The following is a 12,938-nucleotide window of genomic DNA, read 5'->3' as shown; positions in this document are numbered from 1 at the left end:
GATATTTTTAAATAACCAAATATATATATATATATAAATAAATATATATATATATATATATATATATATATATATATATCATGGAATCCAAATTATGAAAATACAAAATCAAATACTACAAAGTTCATGACAATTCCAATTTATCTATCCTAATTTCAATATCACATATTCCCGTCCACAATCATAAATTCCAATTCACACGTTGGAATATCATAATTTCTACACTAACCTTTATAAAGATTCTGAAAATTTTCAACTCGCCGGAAAATTCTCCGGCCGCCGTCAAAATGGGTGGCGGGTCGTCGGAAAATTGAAAAACTCGTCGGAAATTTAAAAAAAGTTGGGGATCTAAAAAATAATCAAGTACTAATCTCAAATATGCAAAAAATTTCAACAAAACTAGAGTTAAATCGATGTAAAAATGAAAAAAGAAATTCAACAATATCCGAACTTTATACTCATACCAGAGATATATCGGCTGATATCGGCGATATGGCATAACAATCCTTCATCGTCCGGTGATTTTTCACGGATATATAGGGATATACCGATATATCACCGATATTTTATGGATATTTTATAAAACGATAACGATTATTGATGATTTTTTACCGGATATATCGCCGATATTTAAAACCTTGGTTTGTATAGAGAGAAATGAAGGCGGTGAGTGCACTCAATGGCTTTATATAGTGACGCCATATGACAAACACAAATAATTAAAAGTGTAGTCACTACGCTTTACATTCTCTCTCTCTCTCTCTCAAACTCCAATAAATATCACCTCATTTCTCTCTTTTCCTCATTTCCAAATTCATTACTCTATTCTTCGATTCGAACACATTTCTACATATTTTTTTTTTGTTCTTTCTCTCTTTCTTCCAATATGGCCGAAGAAGAGTTTCAAGAATCAGAGGTTATATTCTCCGACGACAACGAAGACGAGATCTTCCACGTGTCGTCGAATAAGCACGGTCGTCGATTCACCAAGTCGGACAACAACAACAACAACAACATCAACAACAGTACCAATTACAATAAGAAGAAGATGGTCAATAACTCGGTGCCGGTCAACATCCCGGTCGATGCCGTTTTCCGATATCCGGATGATGAAGACGACGACTTGATCGGCGGCGCCGGAGAGCTCGTTCCGCCGCACTTGGTCGTCGGCCGGCGACTCGCCGGCGGAAATATGGCTTACTCGGTTCGCACCGGCACTGGGAGGACTCTAAAAGGCCGAGATTTGAGTCAAGTCAGGAATTCCATTCTTCGATTGACTGGCTTTTTAGAAATGTAACACGCCATTATATATGTTAGATTAATACATATATATGCATAATTCTCTATTTATTTAGGCAAGTAAAGAAAAACAACATATACCCCATTTTGAGGGACTGGAATGTAGTCCTTTTTTTAACTTAATTTTTCGTTTATTTTTTTTTTATTGCATATTGTCTTTTATATTAAGAACATATATTGTACTTTGGGAGGAACTTTCTCTATATATCAATCTAGTATATAGAGTACAACGAAATCATATATAAACTTTAAAATTGAATAAAAAATCTGCAATTTTTTTTTTTGTTAACTAAAATCATACTCTCGCCTAAAAAAGAGACCTCGCATGAAAGAAAGCCGAATTTGTGTTACTGTATTATTATTATTATTATTATTATTATTATGAAGAAAGTGCTAATGTATTATTAAAATGAAAAAGAATATACGTACAAATTGGTGATTTGGCAAATTTATAACTTAATAACTGCCTTCTGATATCCGATATAATTAGTTGCGTGGGGTATGGTTTTCTGTAACAAAATATTCGAGGCATAATAAATAATCCATTGCATCGGAGGTTTATTATATTTATAAATACGTATAAATTATAGTTGTGGTAGTGTTTTTTTTTATGAATAGTTTATTATGTACGTTGATGTTTGTGTGGATGATAGGAATACAAATGGAGGTTTATGAGTAGTGAAGTTTGTGAGTGTGTCATTTGTCTGGTATTGCCAGTCACCAACATGAACAGCCTGGTCTTATATAAAGATTGAGAGAGATTGTGATAATAAGAAAAAGTGAGCTTAGCTATCTCAATATTATATATATACATACCATACGTATATTATATGTATATATATATATTTGGTGGTGATTATTACTTTAATATAGTATTTTAATCTGCGTATCTGTATCAAGGGATACTATTATATTATATAAGATATATATATATATATATATATATATATATATATATATGGTGAAAGAAAATGCATTTATAATAATAGCTAGAATTATAATTAGTGCTTTGCTGGGGAATAATCAAGGCCTAATTAAGGCAGTTTAATTCGGCCCCTTAATTTGGTTATGTAAGAAAGAAAAAAAATGGACACGTTTTTTTTCTTCCTTTTCTTCTCATTATTGTAAACCGAAAAACAATTAATCAGTTCTCTTAATCATTCTAAAATAGCAAAGTTTGATCAGTCTGAAAACTAGTATATATGGAAGAAAACGACATGTAATAAAATAATATATTTAAAGTTAGAGCTTGTTTTAAACTTTAAACCTTAACTAATAAAGGTGTTAGGAATTTTTTGGATTCTGAACTTTTGGCTCTACATTCATAAATTTAAACCCGCCTTTTAGGGATCAAACATGATTCCTGGGCATAACATAGGCGCACAGAGTAGCATCAAAGTAACTTCTCAAATTATAAATAAAGAATCCATTTGTATTATGGATTTATGCTTTAAATATCTACTATTCATGTGCGTTTAATAAATATTAATAGCAATTTGGCTATTCGTACAAAGCGTGTATGCTAATCCAAGCCTCATTAAAATTATTATATTCATCAAAATTAAATGGGATTTGCTTTGAATGCGTAGAGAGTTGAGGTTCTATACATGAGGGAAATAAATACACAAATAAAAGTGCAATCAATAATTGAGTTTGAAAATTCCACGCTAGATATATGTTCGTAAAAGAAAGTAGGTGTATAGTGGAATATATAGTACAAGCTCTTTTGAAAAAGAAAAAAAAAATAGTACAAGCTATTTGCACACAAATTTAAGAGACCATTATTATCTTTTGTTTCTACTCTCACGTGTAATTGGGAAGTTATGCAAATTTGGTACTTGAATTGTTAAAATGTCAAATGTATATAAGCACTTGGCCATGCAAAATAGATTAATTATCATGTTGATCAAAAGGGTATATAATAATATTGAGTTATTATTAACTGTTACTATTATTATTGGGGTCCCATGACAAATGCATATATAGTTATATACTTTGTGTCTCATATATATAAATGAAACAATTCATTACGTCTGTAGTTATCTTGGAGAATATGATTGATGGTTGACTAACAATATGAATTTCCTCACCGTTATATTTTTCTAAAAAAACAAGTACTACCTATTAATTTAATTTAACAAGGTATGAACTGTGAAAAAAAAATTGCGCATACTGGTTTAATTATCAGTATAATACATAATCCTAATTAGCACAAATTACCGATTTTTTTCTTTTTACTGATAGTGGCGTAAACAATGATCAAATATTTTTCCCTAAAAAAAATGATCAAAAATTTTGTATTAAGGGCATGGCAAAATGCCAATTAGAAGCGTCTGTTTCAAATGTCGCATAAGGACAAAACCCTGGACATCGAGGCCACGTGTGCTCATGAGGCGAACCCATCTTCCCGGGAGACACGTGTACGGTGGGATCAGAGTGTCCGAAAACGACCATACGTTGTCGGCTCGGCTAATGACGTGGACCACGTCGCAGCCAGAACTTAATTTTAATTAATTTTAAACGCGTAAAGCGAATTTCTCTGCCCTATTTGTTATTATATGATGAGTAAAATATATACATAATTATTATCTAGGACTTGAATTATTTTAGGAAGATACGCGTAGTTGTATTTAAAACTTAAAACTATTGCATATTGTGGCTTGTCGGTTTGCTTTTCTACGGACGAAAAAAAGAGTGTGGTGGCACTGCCTTGCCTTCCAATCTTCTTCTGTTATAAATAAAACATTTTATTTGTAATATAAAAAGCAATTATTAATTTGGGATTTCAGTAAGACAAAATCCAAGCCTAGGAGGGATATAAACAAATAAAATGTTTTATGTTAAAATTAATAAGTAATGATTTGTTTAAACGTGGGAAGCAAGAACGGGTTTAGAATCATTTGAGTTTACTTATTGATTATGCTTTTGTTAAATCGTAGTATACTTGTTCCAGATTATAAAATCGAATGCGATAAATTTTTTACTGATAATTTCGTGAACTTGTAAAAAATGATAATTTCAAGTTATATATAGCAAAATAGTTAATATTTTAACAATTTTTAATAAGTTAATATGAATCTCATTTATATTTCTCTCATTATTGAATCTAAAAAACATAACTAATAAATAACATCGACTTTTGAAAAGTTTAGCAAGCACGTACGTAAAACTCCCGGAAAAATGATTATTGACACAGTTGAAGACCTTATTTTTTTGGTGAAGTAGATCTTATAAAAAGTAGTTTGTAAATTATAAACGATGATTTATAATATATAAGTATGATATAAACAAACAATGGTGATTAAATAAGGTATTAATAGTAACATTAAAAACTAATAATTTTAATTTATAAACGATGGTGATTATAGCCATATACCCCACAAACATTTAATTTGATGGGCACTATCTTTATCTTTTAAGGTTTTCTCTTACGCGAAGACATGAGTTCAATCTGTTAAAATAGCGATTTGTTTTTATTATTTAAATTTTAAAGAATTTCTTTGTAGTTTGAGCTTAAATATTTTATGTAATTAAATATATATTATATGTGAATATATTGAATGAAGAATAGTTTAAAAAAAATCATACATATAAATATATATATATATATATATATATATATATATATATATGAGTTGATTAAATAAACAAAAGAACAATTCACACATATATTAAGTTTTCAAAGTACAAGCTTGTAAAATGTCAAGACTATAATTAAATTATATATTAATTTATGAACAGATGATTAACAAACTTACAAGGTTGTCTACTTAAACTTAAGATACTAGCATTTGTTAGGTGAGCGCCGTAAAAGGGGTTTGAACCCGTAAACTCTTACAAATAATTCAATGACCTAAATACTATGAAGGAAAAAAAGTATCTTTTATGGCTTTATAAAAAAAAAACGAAAATATCAATTATCTAGGCTCCTATTCATTGCATTATCTAAATTTTAGACAATTAGCAAATAAACTCAAATGGGAATCTTAAGAATACAATTTGCTGTGTTTTCCATCTTTCCAAACCTTAAAGAATAGTTTGATACCCTTTATTGTTTTTACTCGTAGAATAGGGTTGGGGTCACGTAACAATCAACCAAAAGTTATATAAAAAAAAACAAAACGGATTAAATCCAAATGAAGTCAACGAAATAAAGTAAGAAAATGATACAATACATATTACGTGTTGGGAACATCTCTTGCCATGGTTTGCGGTGCTTAATACAACTGCAATGATTATATATATCATCTTTACGGTATGAGATTCTACTAATAACATTACTATATGTTAAGACTGATTTTCTTATAATTATATAAACTAACGTAATCTGAATTGCTATTTCAAGCGACTTACGTGTCCATACATTAATTACTCCCCACCTTATCCTCTAAAATATTAATAGCAATAAACATAACTAATTACGTGTTGATGAATCTTTTTATTGGTGACAGTATGTTCATGCACACAATTGATGAACTTCATTTAGTTATAATCACATCATAATTGTACTGATTATTTCTCTGCCTATTTATTGAAGTGTCCATGTTACGCCTCCTTCGAATATCAATACATAATCTTGTCATTTTAAGCTTAAAAATAACATTTCACAAACAAACAAAAGAGTAACAATTTAACCGTGCAGAGTATCCTCGTAATAACTCAAGAAAAAATCGTGAAAAATAGAAGGGGAAACAAGATGCTAATTAAGCAATAAATGAGAAGCGGTATTAATTAAGGGACTTGGAGAAAATTACTACAAGAAAAAAAAAAAAAAAAATTCCTAGAAACAGCTTGATTGACGTGTTGATTTTATATTTGAAGCATCATTCTGGAAAACCGTCAAGACTTGGCTAACCAAATTGTTTGTGGTTTATGACTTTATATACATTGTACTAAGTACTAAATGAATGGATTAGTTGTACAAAGACACGTCTCATTAATTAAACAAATCAGTGCAAGAGTCCCAAATATCTGCTTCTTTCTAAATATCATAGCACTGATTTACTTGATCAATGAAGGAAAACAGTGTACATATAAGAGCAATAAACTTCAATAGAAGATTTATTGATGTGATTTTAATAATGTAAATGATGGTACAAAATTGTGGAATTCCGGTTTCAATAACTCCAAAAATAGAACGAGCTGACAAAGAATAAATGCAAGTACAGAGATTCAAACTCACCAGTCACCAACCAATTAAACTTTAACTCTGAAAGGCTTCGAATTTGAATTGGAAATTAGCCCCGGCGTTGAGCTCAAGTTTTGCGGTTTCGGGGGCGATATGCGAATTGGCTCAAATCCGGACGATCGGTTGACCTTTTTTTTTTTTTTTTTTTTTTTTTTGAAAAGAAGCCAAAGTCAAGATAGTGATGATGAACGAAAGAAGTAAAAAAAAATGCAGAAGATCCAAGTTTTGTGCGTTTACCTATTTGCAGACATGTTTCGAATGTCCTTCAATGGAGCTCGGAGACCGCTGGCGCGAGAACCGGACGACGAGAATCTAAAGGAAGAGATTACCGAAACAAATTTCTCCATGGATTTCTCTGCTATGTCAGAGTACTGAGCTAAGTGTGAAATGTCGGAACCAAACTTCGGTTCGTCCTCCGTCTCTGTGCGCTTCTGCTTAGACTGTACGATTTCCTGATGGATCAGAATGAACATCATTGGATTAGAATTCGGATCTTGAAATGAAAAATACAGGAATGGTGGTTTAAAATTGCAATATTTCCAAAACAGTGGATGTTTTAATAATAAGCTTTTTTCCAAACTGTAAACAAACATTCCTTGTAAACGAAACTTTATATAGTTAACAAAGGTAAATAGAGCCGGAAATAGTAAAAAGTATATATATATATATATATATATATATATATGTACCGTAACACTGTCGTCCATCATGGTTTTCTTTCTTTTCAAGATATTGACATTTGAAATCCCATTCCCAACGGGACTCTCTACGGCCAGATTTTCCTTAGCCGATATATTTTCTTGGTCACCCGTATTTACCGGCTTATGCTGAAAATAGGAACTCCTCACAGTAACTTTTCGACTCTCTTTTCTTACTTCCCCGTCAACATTATCGGGGAAGTTCTCGGGCACCACCGAGTCTTTGTGCACATCAATGTTCAAATTATCCCTTGACGGAATATTTTCCGTGCTTTTATCGTTGTCTTTATTCATTGATTTGCACTGGAAATAAGAACTCCTCACGATCGCTCTTTTGTTCTCTTTCCGTATTTTGCACTCGATTAGATCCGCTGTGGCTTCCTCGAATCCGGTTTCCTGTTTCTGCTTCAGGCAAGGCCTGTGAATCGAAGGTTCGGGTTGTTGAAGCAATCCCTGTTCGGGACTTCTTGTCTCGTCTTCCAGTTCTTTCGATGCCATGAAAATGATGGGTATCAACCATAAGATACAGGATAACTATTTATAACAATTTATATAAAAACAAAAAACAAAAGAGAGTGAAGTACGTTCTTACCTTGTCCTGGAGGTTCAAGGAGCTTCGAAACTTCATTGGAAAGGCCATTTTTCACCTAGAGAAAGAACAAGTAATAACACTATGAGGAACACGTGGTGACTGAATATCGACATAGAAACCTATTTGGAAAACTCACTGGTGCTAGAGGAAAATCGACCTCGTTTTTAGTCCGATCCAGGGATGGAGTCTCTATGGGAGAATCATCACTAACGGAATTTTCCTCGGGACTGAGAGAAGAGTCGTTATTCGAAGTAGGTTGAGTCGGCGACGAACGCGGAGCCCTGAATTTTCTCTTCGCCTCAAGAGATGCAAAACCTGTCGAGGTTAAGGAAAGACTATGCAGCGCTACATGTATAAGATCAACTTCACTCTCTCTCTCTCTCTCTCTCTCTCTCTGTGTGAAATAATAAACGGCTTTTACGAAAATACGACAAACAATGCAAGGGAACAGGAATTCTAAGGATACAAAAATACTTGGTCAGAATATTTTTCTGTACTGGCAAGTCGAGCTTTTTCCTTTCACTTCCATGGTTGATGTGTTTGGGCTTGAGAGCGGTGTTAGCACTACTAGCCTTTTCCTGTTGGACAGAGACAGACAAAAAAGAAAGATTCGTATTACAAACTCAAACACTGACGTAATGGGGTGACAGGAAAACCGAATTTCTGTAAGTAAATTCAAAAACTAACTTCAAACTCATCGAGTACCTCAAATGGCCTGTATTCGAATGGCATATTGGTGAATGGATCCATATCACCTTCTGCTATACCTTTAGCAATAAGTTTGGGTATCATAGTATGCCATGTTAAGGAATCTCAATCACTCTATAGCAGTCAAACAAACACACACACACACACACACACACACACACACACACACACATCTAAAACATTGTATTGAAAACTGCAAAAGGATATGGCCCTAAGAAGTCCAAATCATCCCCGGCATCGCTGGAAATCTGAGTTAAATGCACAATATCTTGAGTAATGGGGTCGTAAACACGCTGATGATGGAAAGTCAATATTGCTTTCTTGAACGATTCTTCGTAAAGTGGGGGAACCGAAGCGACGCTGTATCTCAGGTGCTTAATTACCTGCAAATTAGCATTTTTTGAGTAAAGAAAATGACTTGCAAGGCTTCAGAAAGTAAGGCCTCACCTTGTCATAAGTCGTGAACCTTTTGATGAGCGCGTGAGCTCTTTTCAAGCCCATTCCGGGCAATGAAGGCAAATAGTCACAACCGCTCAGAATGCACATCTCGAGAAACATTTGCTTTGTGAATCCAGAGAAACACATTTCCTTGTTCTTCTGTAGCATCGAATACTGGAACTGTACAGCTTGCCCGTATTTGTCCATTTTGAAAAGAATCTGGAAATAGAAAGAAAAAAATAAATTTTAGGTAAGAATATGTTTATCGAATTGGCATATAAAAATGTCTCATTACTCACCTTGGGACACCCAAATGGAATCAGATCCGAGTCCTCGGTGATAACTGCGTCGACCTGGTTGCTGAGGGCCAAAAAGGTCATTTGAGCATCGGCTTCATATGGAGCCACCACGTAACTAATTTCCTCCTTCTTTAATACCTGCCGAAACTAACCATTGTCAAAACCAAAGAACCAGAAAAGCTAATTTTTTTTTTTTTTAAAGACGTCTTTTCCACCTGGATTAGCTCGTGAGCAATCAAAGGTGTGATATCAACAGCTTTCTGATAGCACTCATAGGCAGCCGAAGAATTTCCATTTGCCTCGTGCTCCATCGCACGTGCGAGATTTTCTTTCCTACCCCTGAAATTGTCTCCAAAGTCAAAATGCTTACCATGTATGAGATAAAGTATTACTATCAGTCAGCCAAAGAAATGTAGCACAACACAAGCAGTACTACAAGCCAAAAAATCATCGAACGGAGTCAGAAATTGTACCTTGCACGTTTAGTCTCTTGTTCGACCTTCATCGGTAGAAACCCTCCATCAAAAACAAGAACGGGTTTGAGGCCGTAATGACGCAACATATTAACTCTATGCATGCAATAATCAATGTGCCTAAAACATAAGATTCAGCATCCAATCATATTAAAACTCTATTAAAGCTTGGATGGACGATAAAGTTACAGTCTTTTGATGCACAAGTAGGATGATAATCAGCTGATAATGTTTTCTTCTTCTTCTTCTTCTACAAATCCTAAAGAAAACCAACCAATGCTAAACCAATAAAAAAAAAAAAAAAACTTAACTTTAATTGATTAGGTCTTATGCCTCGTTAGAAATAAAAATCACTACGTTTATCAAAGCAATCGCAAATCAAGCCAGATAAGAAAAAAAAAAAGTTCAATCCACCAAAATTCCGAACGATTACTCATCAAAACAGTCTAAACAAAGATACCCAAAATCCCAAATCGATTAAATAATCCACACAGGTTAAGACATTTCTAATCATCTGCATTTCAACCCGGAAGAAGATGAACAGTCGAGAGAGAGAGACCTGGAAGTGGGAAGCGATTTGCAGAGGTCTTTGCTACACGACAAAGCGCCTTTGTGAAGCCATGAATATGTGTCGACAGCGACGACAGAGCCTTCGAAATCCCTGATGTGAATCGGAACCATTATCGATTTCAATAGAGGCAATAACCCTTGAATACCCATTTTCTCTCCCCTTCTTCTTCTCCTTCTTCGTCTTCGTTACGGAACTACCACATTCCTGGCACTTCCAGAATGAGATTCGAATAGTCGCCGAGTCTTCTTGACATAGCGGAACCTGATTCGAGAGAACTTTTGTCGAGAGATAACAGAAAATTGGCGGGAGATTTTTGTTTTTGTTTGGCTCCGAGTCTGTTTGGAGTCTTGGACTTTGGATAACATCTGTTTCTGTGTCGATGAATCATTTTGGACTGGCGTTTGATATCCTGTAGTCTCCAACGACGTGTCGTTTTAGGTTTTTTTGTTTTTTTTTTAGAAACACATTTTTTTTGTTTTCATACATAACCCAAGTTTAGTTTGATTTAGTAATTTTTTTCAAGGCCTTCTTAAAACTTCTCAATATCATGTAGAAAAATATCAAGGAAAAAGTGCATTTTACTTGTAATTGATAAATAGTTTTTGCCTCAATATAATATCTTTATACAATCATTAATACCGAGTCATACACTTTGCTCATACAATAATCAAGACCAAATTAAGCTAAACTACCATGTTAACTCCGTACAAACTAGGAGCACGTCGGAGATTACTAATTTATAATCAAGCTCAAACTTGTTTTAGACAGTTTCACACATTACTCATCTATATACAAGTCGTCCATTTTTATAGATGAATTTTTTTCATTTTGGGATACAAGTTTATATATTATTCTAGTAAGAGAAACAAAAATCGACAATTGAGGCATACGTAGTACTCCAAGTTATTTTTACCTAAACTTTCCCATACAAAATAGTTTTACCTAATTTTTTTTTTAATTTTGATGGAGTGTTGAGTGCATGACCCACGTGATTTTACAATCCATGTAAAAACAATATATATGTAGTTTTTTTTTTTAATCGAATATTGTGAATTCTAATTGATTGCAAATGCACTATAAAGTATATATATTACTATAAAACTACGCGAACTAGTGAAATATTAGAGTTTGTCTTATGTTTTTCTCAAATTTAATTTTTGCTTGGCACGACCTTTATTAATAGGGTTATTTAGTTATATATCCACATAGTTATAGTAAATTGGGATATAGCCCACTTTTGGTTAATTTCTTGTAAATATCCAAATTAACTTATTAACATATTAGTAAAAGACTTATTTAACTCAGTCAAACATGTAAAAAAAAGGTAGTTAATAGGTTGTCACGTATGCAAGTTGGCTATTTACAAAGTATTTACCAAATGTTGGCTAATTTACAATTCATGTAGTTTAGGTGGTTTACGTAGCCAATTTTTTGTTATTAATATCATATAACGGTGAAGTTGCCGCAAACACATGGTTTTTGAAATGTTAGGTAATTTTGATAAAGTTGACCCGTAATTTCGCTTTATTAATTTAGCCGCTGATAAAAAACAATTTTTTATGCTTCACCTGAGTTTTGAAACGATATTTCAATGTTGTATCAGTTTTTTTCTAACGTTTGGAATGGTACTTTTTATTTTTTGCCTGAATTAGTCGAGGTTGCTTAGTTGTGTAGATGTTGAAAAAACTTCGTGAGGAAGAAGATGGAGATTATTTTTTCGATGTTTGCTAAAAAAAATATGAATAAGAGAGAGCGAAGGTAGACACTAGAATGTGAGTAAATGTTTGTCGTTTAATATAGTGAATTATTAGTACAATGAACTTACCATACGATTGTTTTACTTTGTGCTTAATTTTGTTGGGCTAATTAGTACTACTTTACACTAAGATTTAACGTATAGTGATCACTTAATTAAAAGTATATATACATATATATATATATATATATATATTTAACTATAAATTGCTCCAAAATTAGTTATTGAAATTTTTTTTCTTAATTAAATTTGTAACATTTTTTAAAGTATTTTCACCGGCTATCGTAATTTTCTTTTGAAACGATAGACTTTCACTCGACGTATTTACTTTTTTTTTTTTTTTTTTGGTAATTTTTCATCATATATCAGACAGCGACAATTTTCAATTGCAGAGAATATGTGTATATAAACATTCCTCAAGCATACATTTTATTTATACTGAATAAAGGTACGTATCATTCCTACTTTATTAACTACTCATGCCCTGATTAATTTTGGTAATACATAGATTAACAGTTAATAACCTTTTATTACTTGTGCATATATGGTATGTCGAAATATTTTTTTTTATCATTGCATTTGCTTAAGGTTACTAAAAAATAATATATTATGGGCATCATCGGCTTCATCTTCTTTTAAATAATTTTGGCATTACTTGAGAGATTTAGATGAATTAATAGATGAAAAAAAGTGATTATTAGTATAATAATTGGTAATTTTGTACCACTTATGAAGTGAAAATCATGGTTCAATCCCACTTGCAACAAAATTACTTTTAAAAAATATATATAGATTAAAAAAAAAAAAAAAAAAAAAAACCATGTCGCTTCCGAAAAAGTCTAAACACACTCCAAACTAAAACCAGTCTTAAGAAAGACCCAGGGGTGTTAAGGTAATTTAGCAGTGACTCTTGACG

The 12,938-nt window shown here is 32.6% G+C and overlaps 2 protein-coding genes across 3 annotated transcripts; one reads left to right on the top strand and one right to left on the bottom strand.

The window, feature by feature from the left end:
- The first annotated feature begins 748 nt into the window (after positions 1–748).
- LOC149386488 (protein S40-1-like) lies at positions 749–1,534 on the top strand. Its single transcript, XM_089626738.1, has one exon. It carries the CDS (start codon positions 887–889, stop codon positions 1,295–1,297), a length of 411 nt encoding a protein of 136 aa, XP_089482864.1. The 5' UTR covers positions 749–886; the 3' UTR covers positions 1,298–1,534.
- Positions 1,535–6,185: 4,651 nt separating this feature from the next.
- On the bottom strand, positions 6,186–10,811 carry LOC149386487 (5'-3' exonuclease family protein). Of its 2 annotated transcripts, none has more exons than XM_089627372.1 (13): positions 10,255–10,811; positions 9,696–9,815; positions 9,438–9,561; positions 9,223–9,360; positions 8,933–9,142; positions 8,694–8,868; positions 8,483–8,571; positions 8,244–8,355; positions 7,935–8,092; positions 7,778–7,832; positions 7,177–7,670; positions 6,725–6,939; positions 6,186–6,615 (listed from the first exon to the last, which is right to left on the bottom strand). In XM_089627372.1, the coding sequence occupies exons 1-13, from the start codon at positions 10,413–10,415 to the stop codon at positions 6,555–6,557; spliced, it is 2,112 nt and encodes a 703-aa protein (XP_089483498.1). In that variant the 5' UTR covers positions 10,416–10,811; the 3' UTR covers positions 6,186–6,554. The 2 variants fall into 2 exon arrangements, with proteins under 2 accessions (XP_089483498.1, XP_089483496.1); XM_089627370.1 differs by having other exon boundaries at positions 6,187–6,615; positions 7,914–8,092.
- Positions 10,812–12,938: the final 2,127 nt, after the last annotated feature.

This window comes from Urtica dioica, chromosome 9 (assembly GCF_054948205.1).
Source record: "Urtica dioica subsp. dioica isolate 48M chromosome 9, U.dioica_male_clone48M_v1_H2, whole genome shotgun sequence".
NCBI lineage: Eukaryota > Viridiplantae > Streptophyta > Magnoliopsida > Rosales > Urticaceae > Urtica > Urtica dioica.
Note: the sequence above shows the minus strand (reverse complement) of the source record. Positions and strands in the feature narration are given on the sequence as shown.

What these genes read in the sequence shown, in the direction of transcription:
- LOC149386488 (XM_089626738.1), top strand. Translation starts at nt 887, where the DNA reads ATGGCCGAAGAAGAGTTTCAAGAATCAGAGGTTATATTCTCCGACGAC.
- LOC149386487 (XM_089627370.1), bottom strand. Translation starts at nt 10,415, where the DNA reads ATGGGTATTCAAGGGTTATTGCCTCTATTGAAATCGATAATGGTTCCG. An exon ending in TTGCTCACGAGCTAATCCAG is followed by an intron (nt 9,361 to 9,437) that starts GTGGAAAAGACG and finishes TAGTTTCGGCAG; the next exon opens with GTATTAAAGAAGGAGGAAAT. An exon ending in TGATTTGGACTTCTTAGGGC is followed by an intron (nt 8,572 to 8,693) that starts CATATCCTTTTG and finishes TAACATGGCATA; the next exon opens with CTATGATACCCAAACTTATT.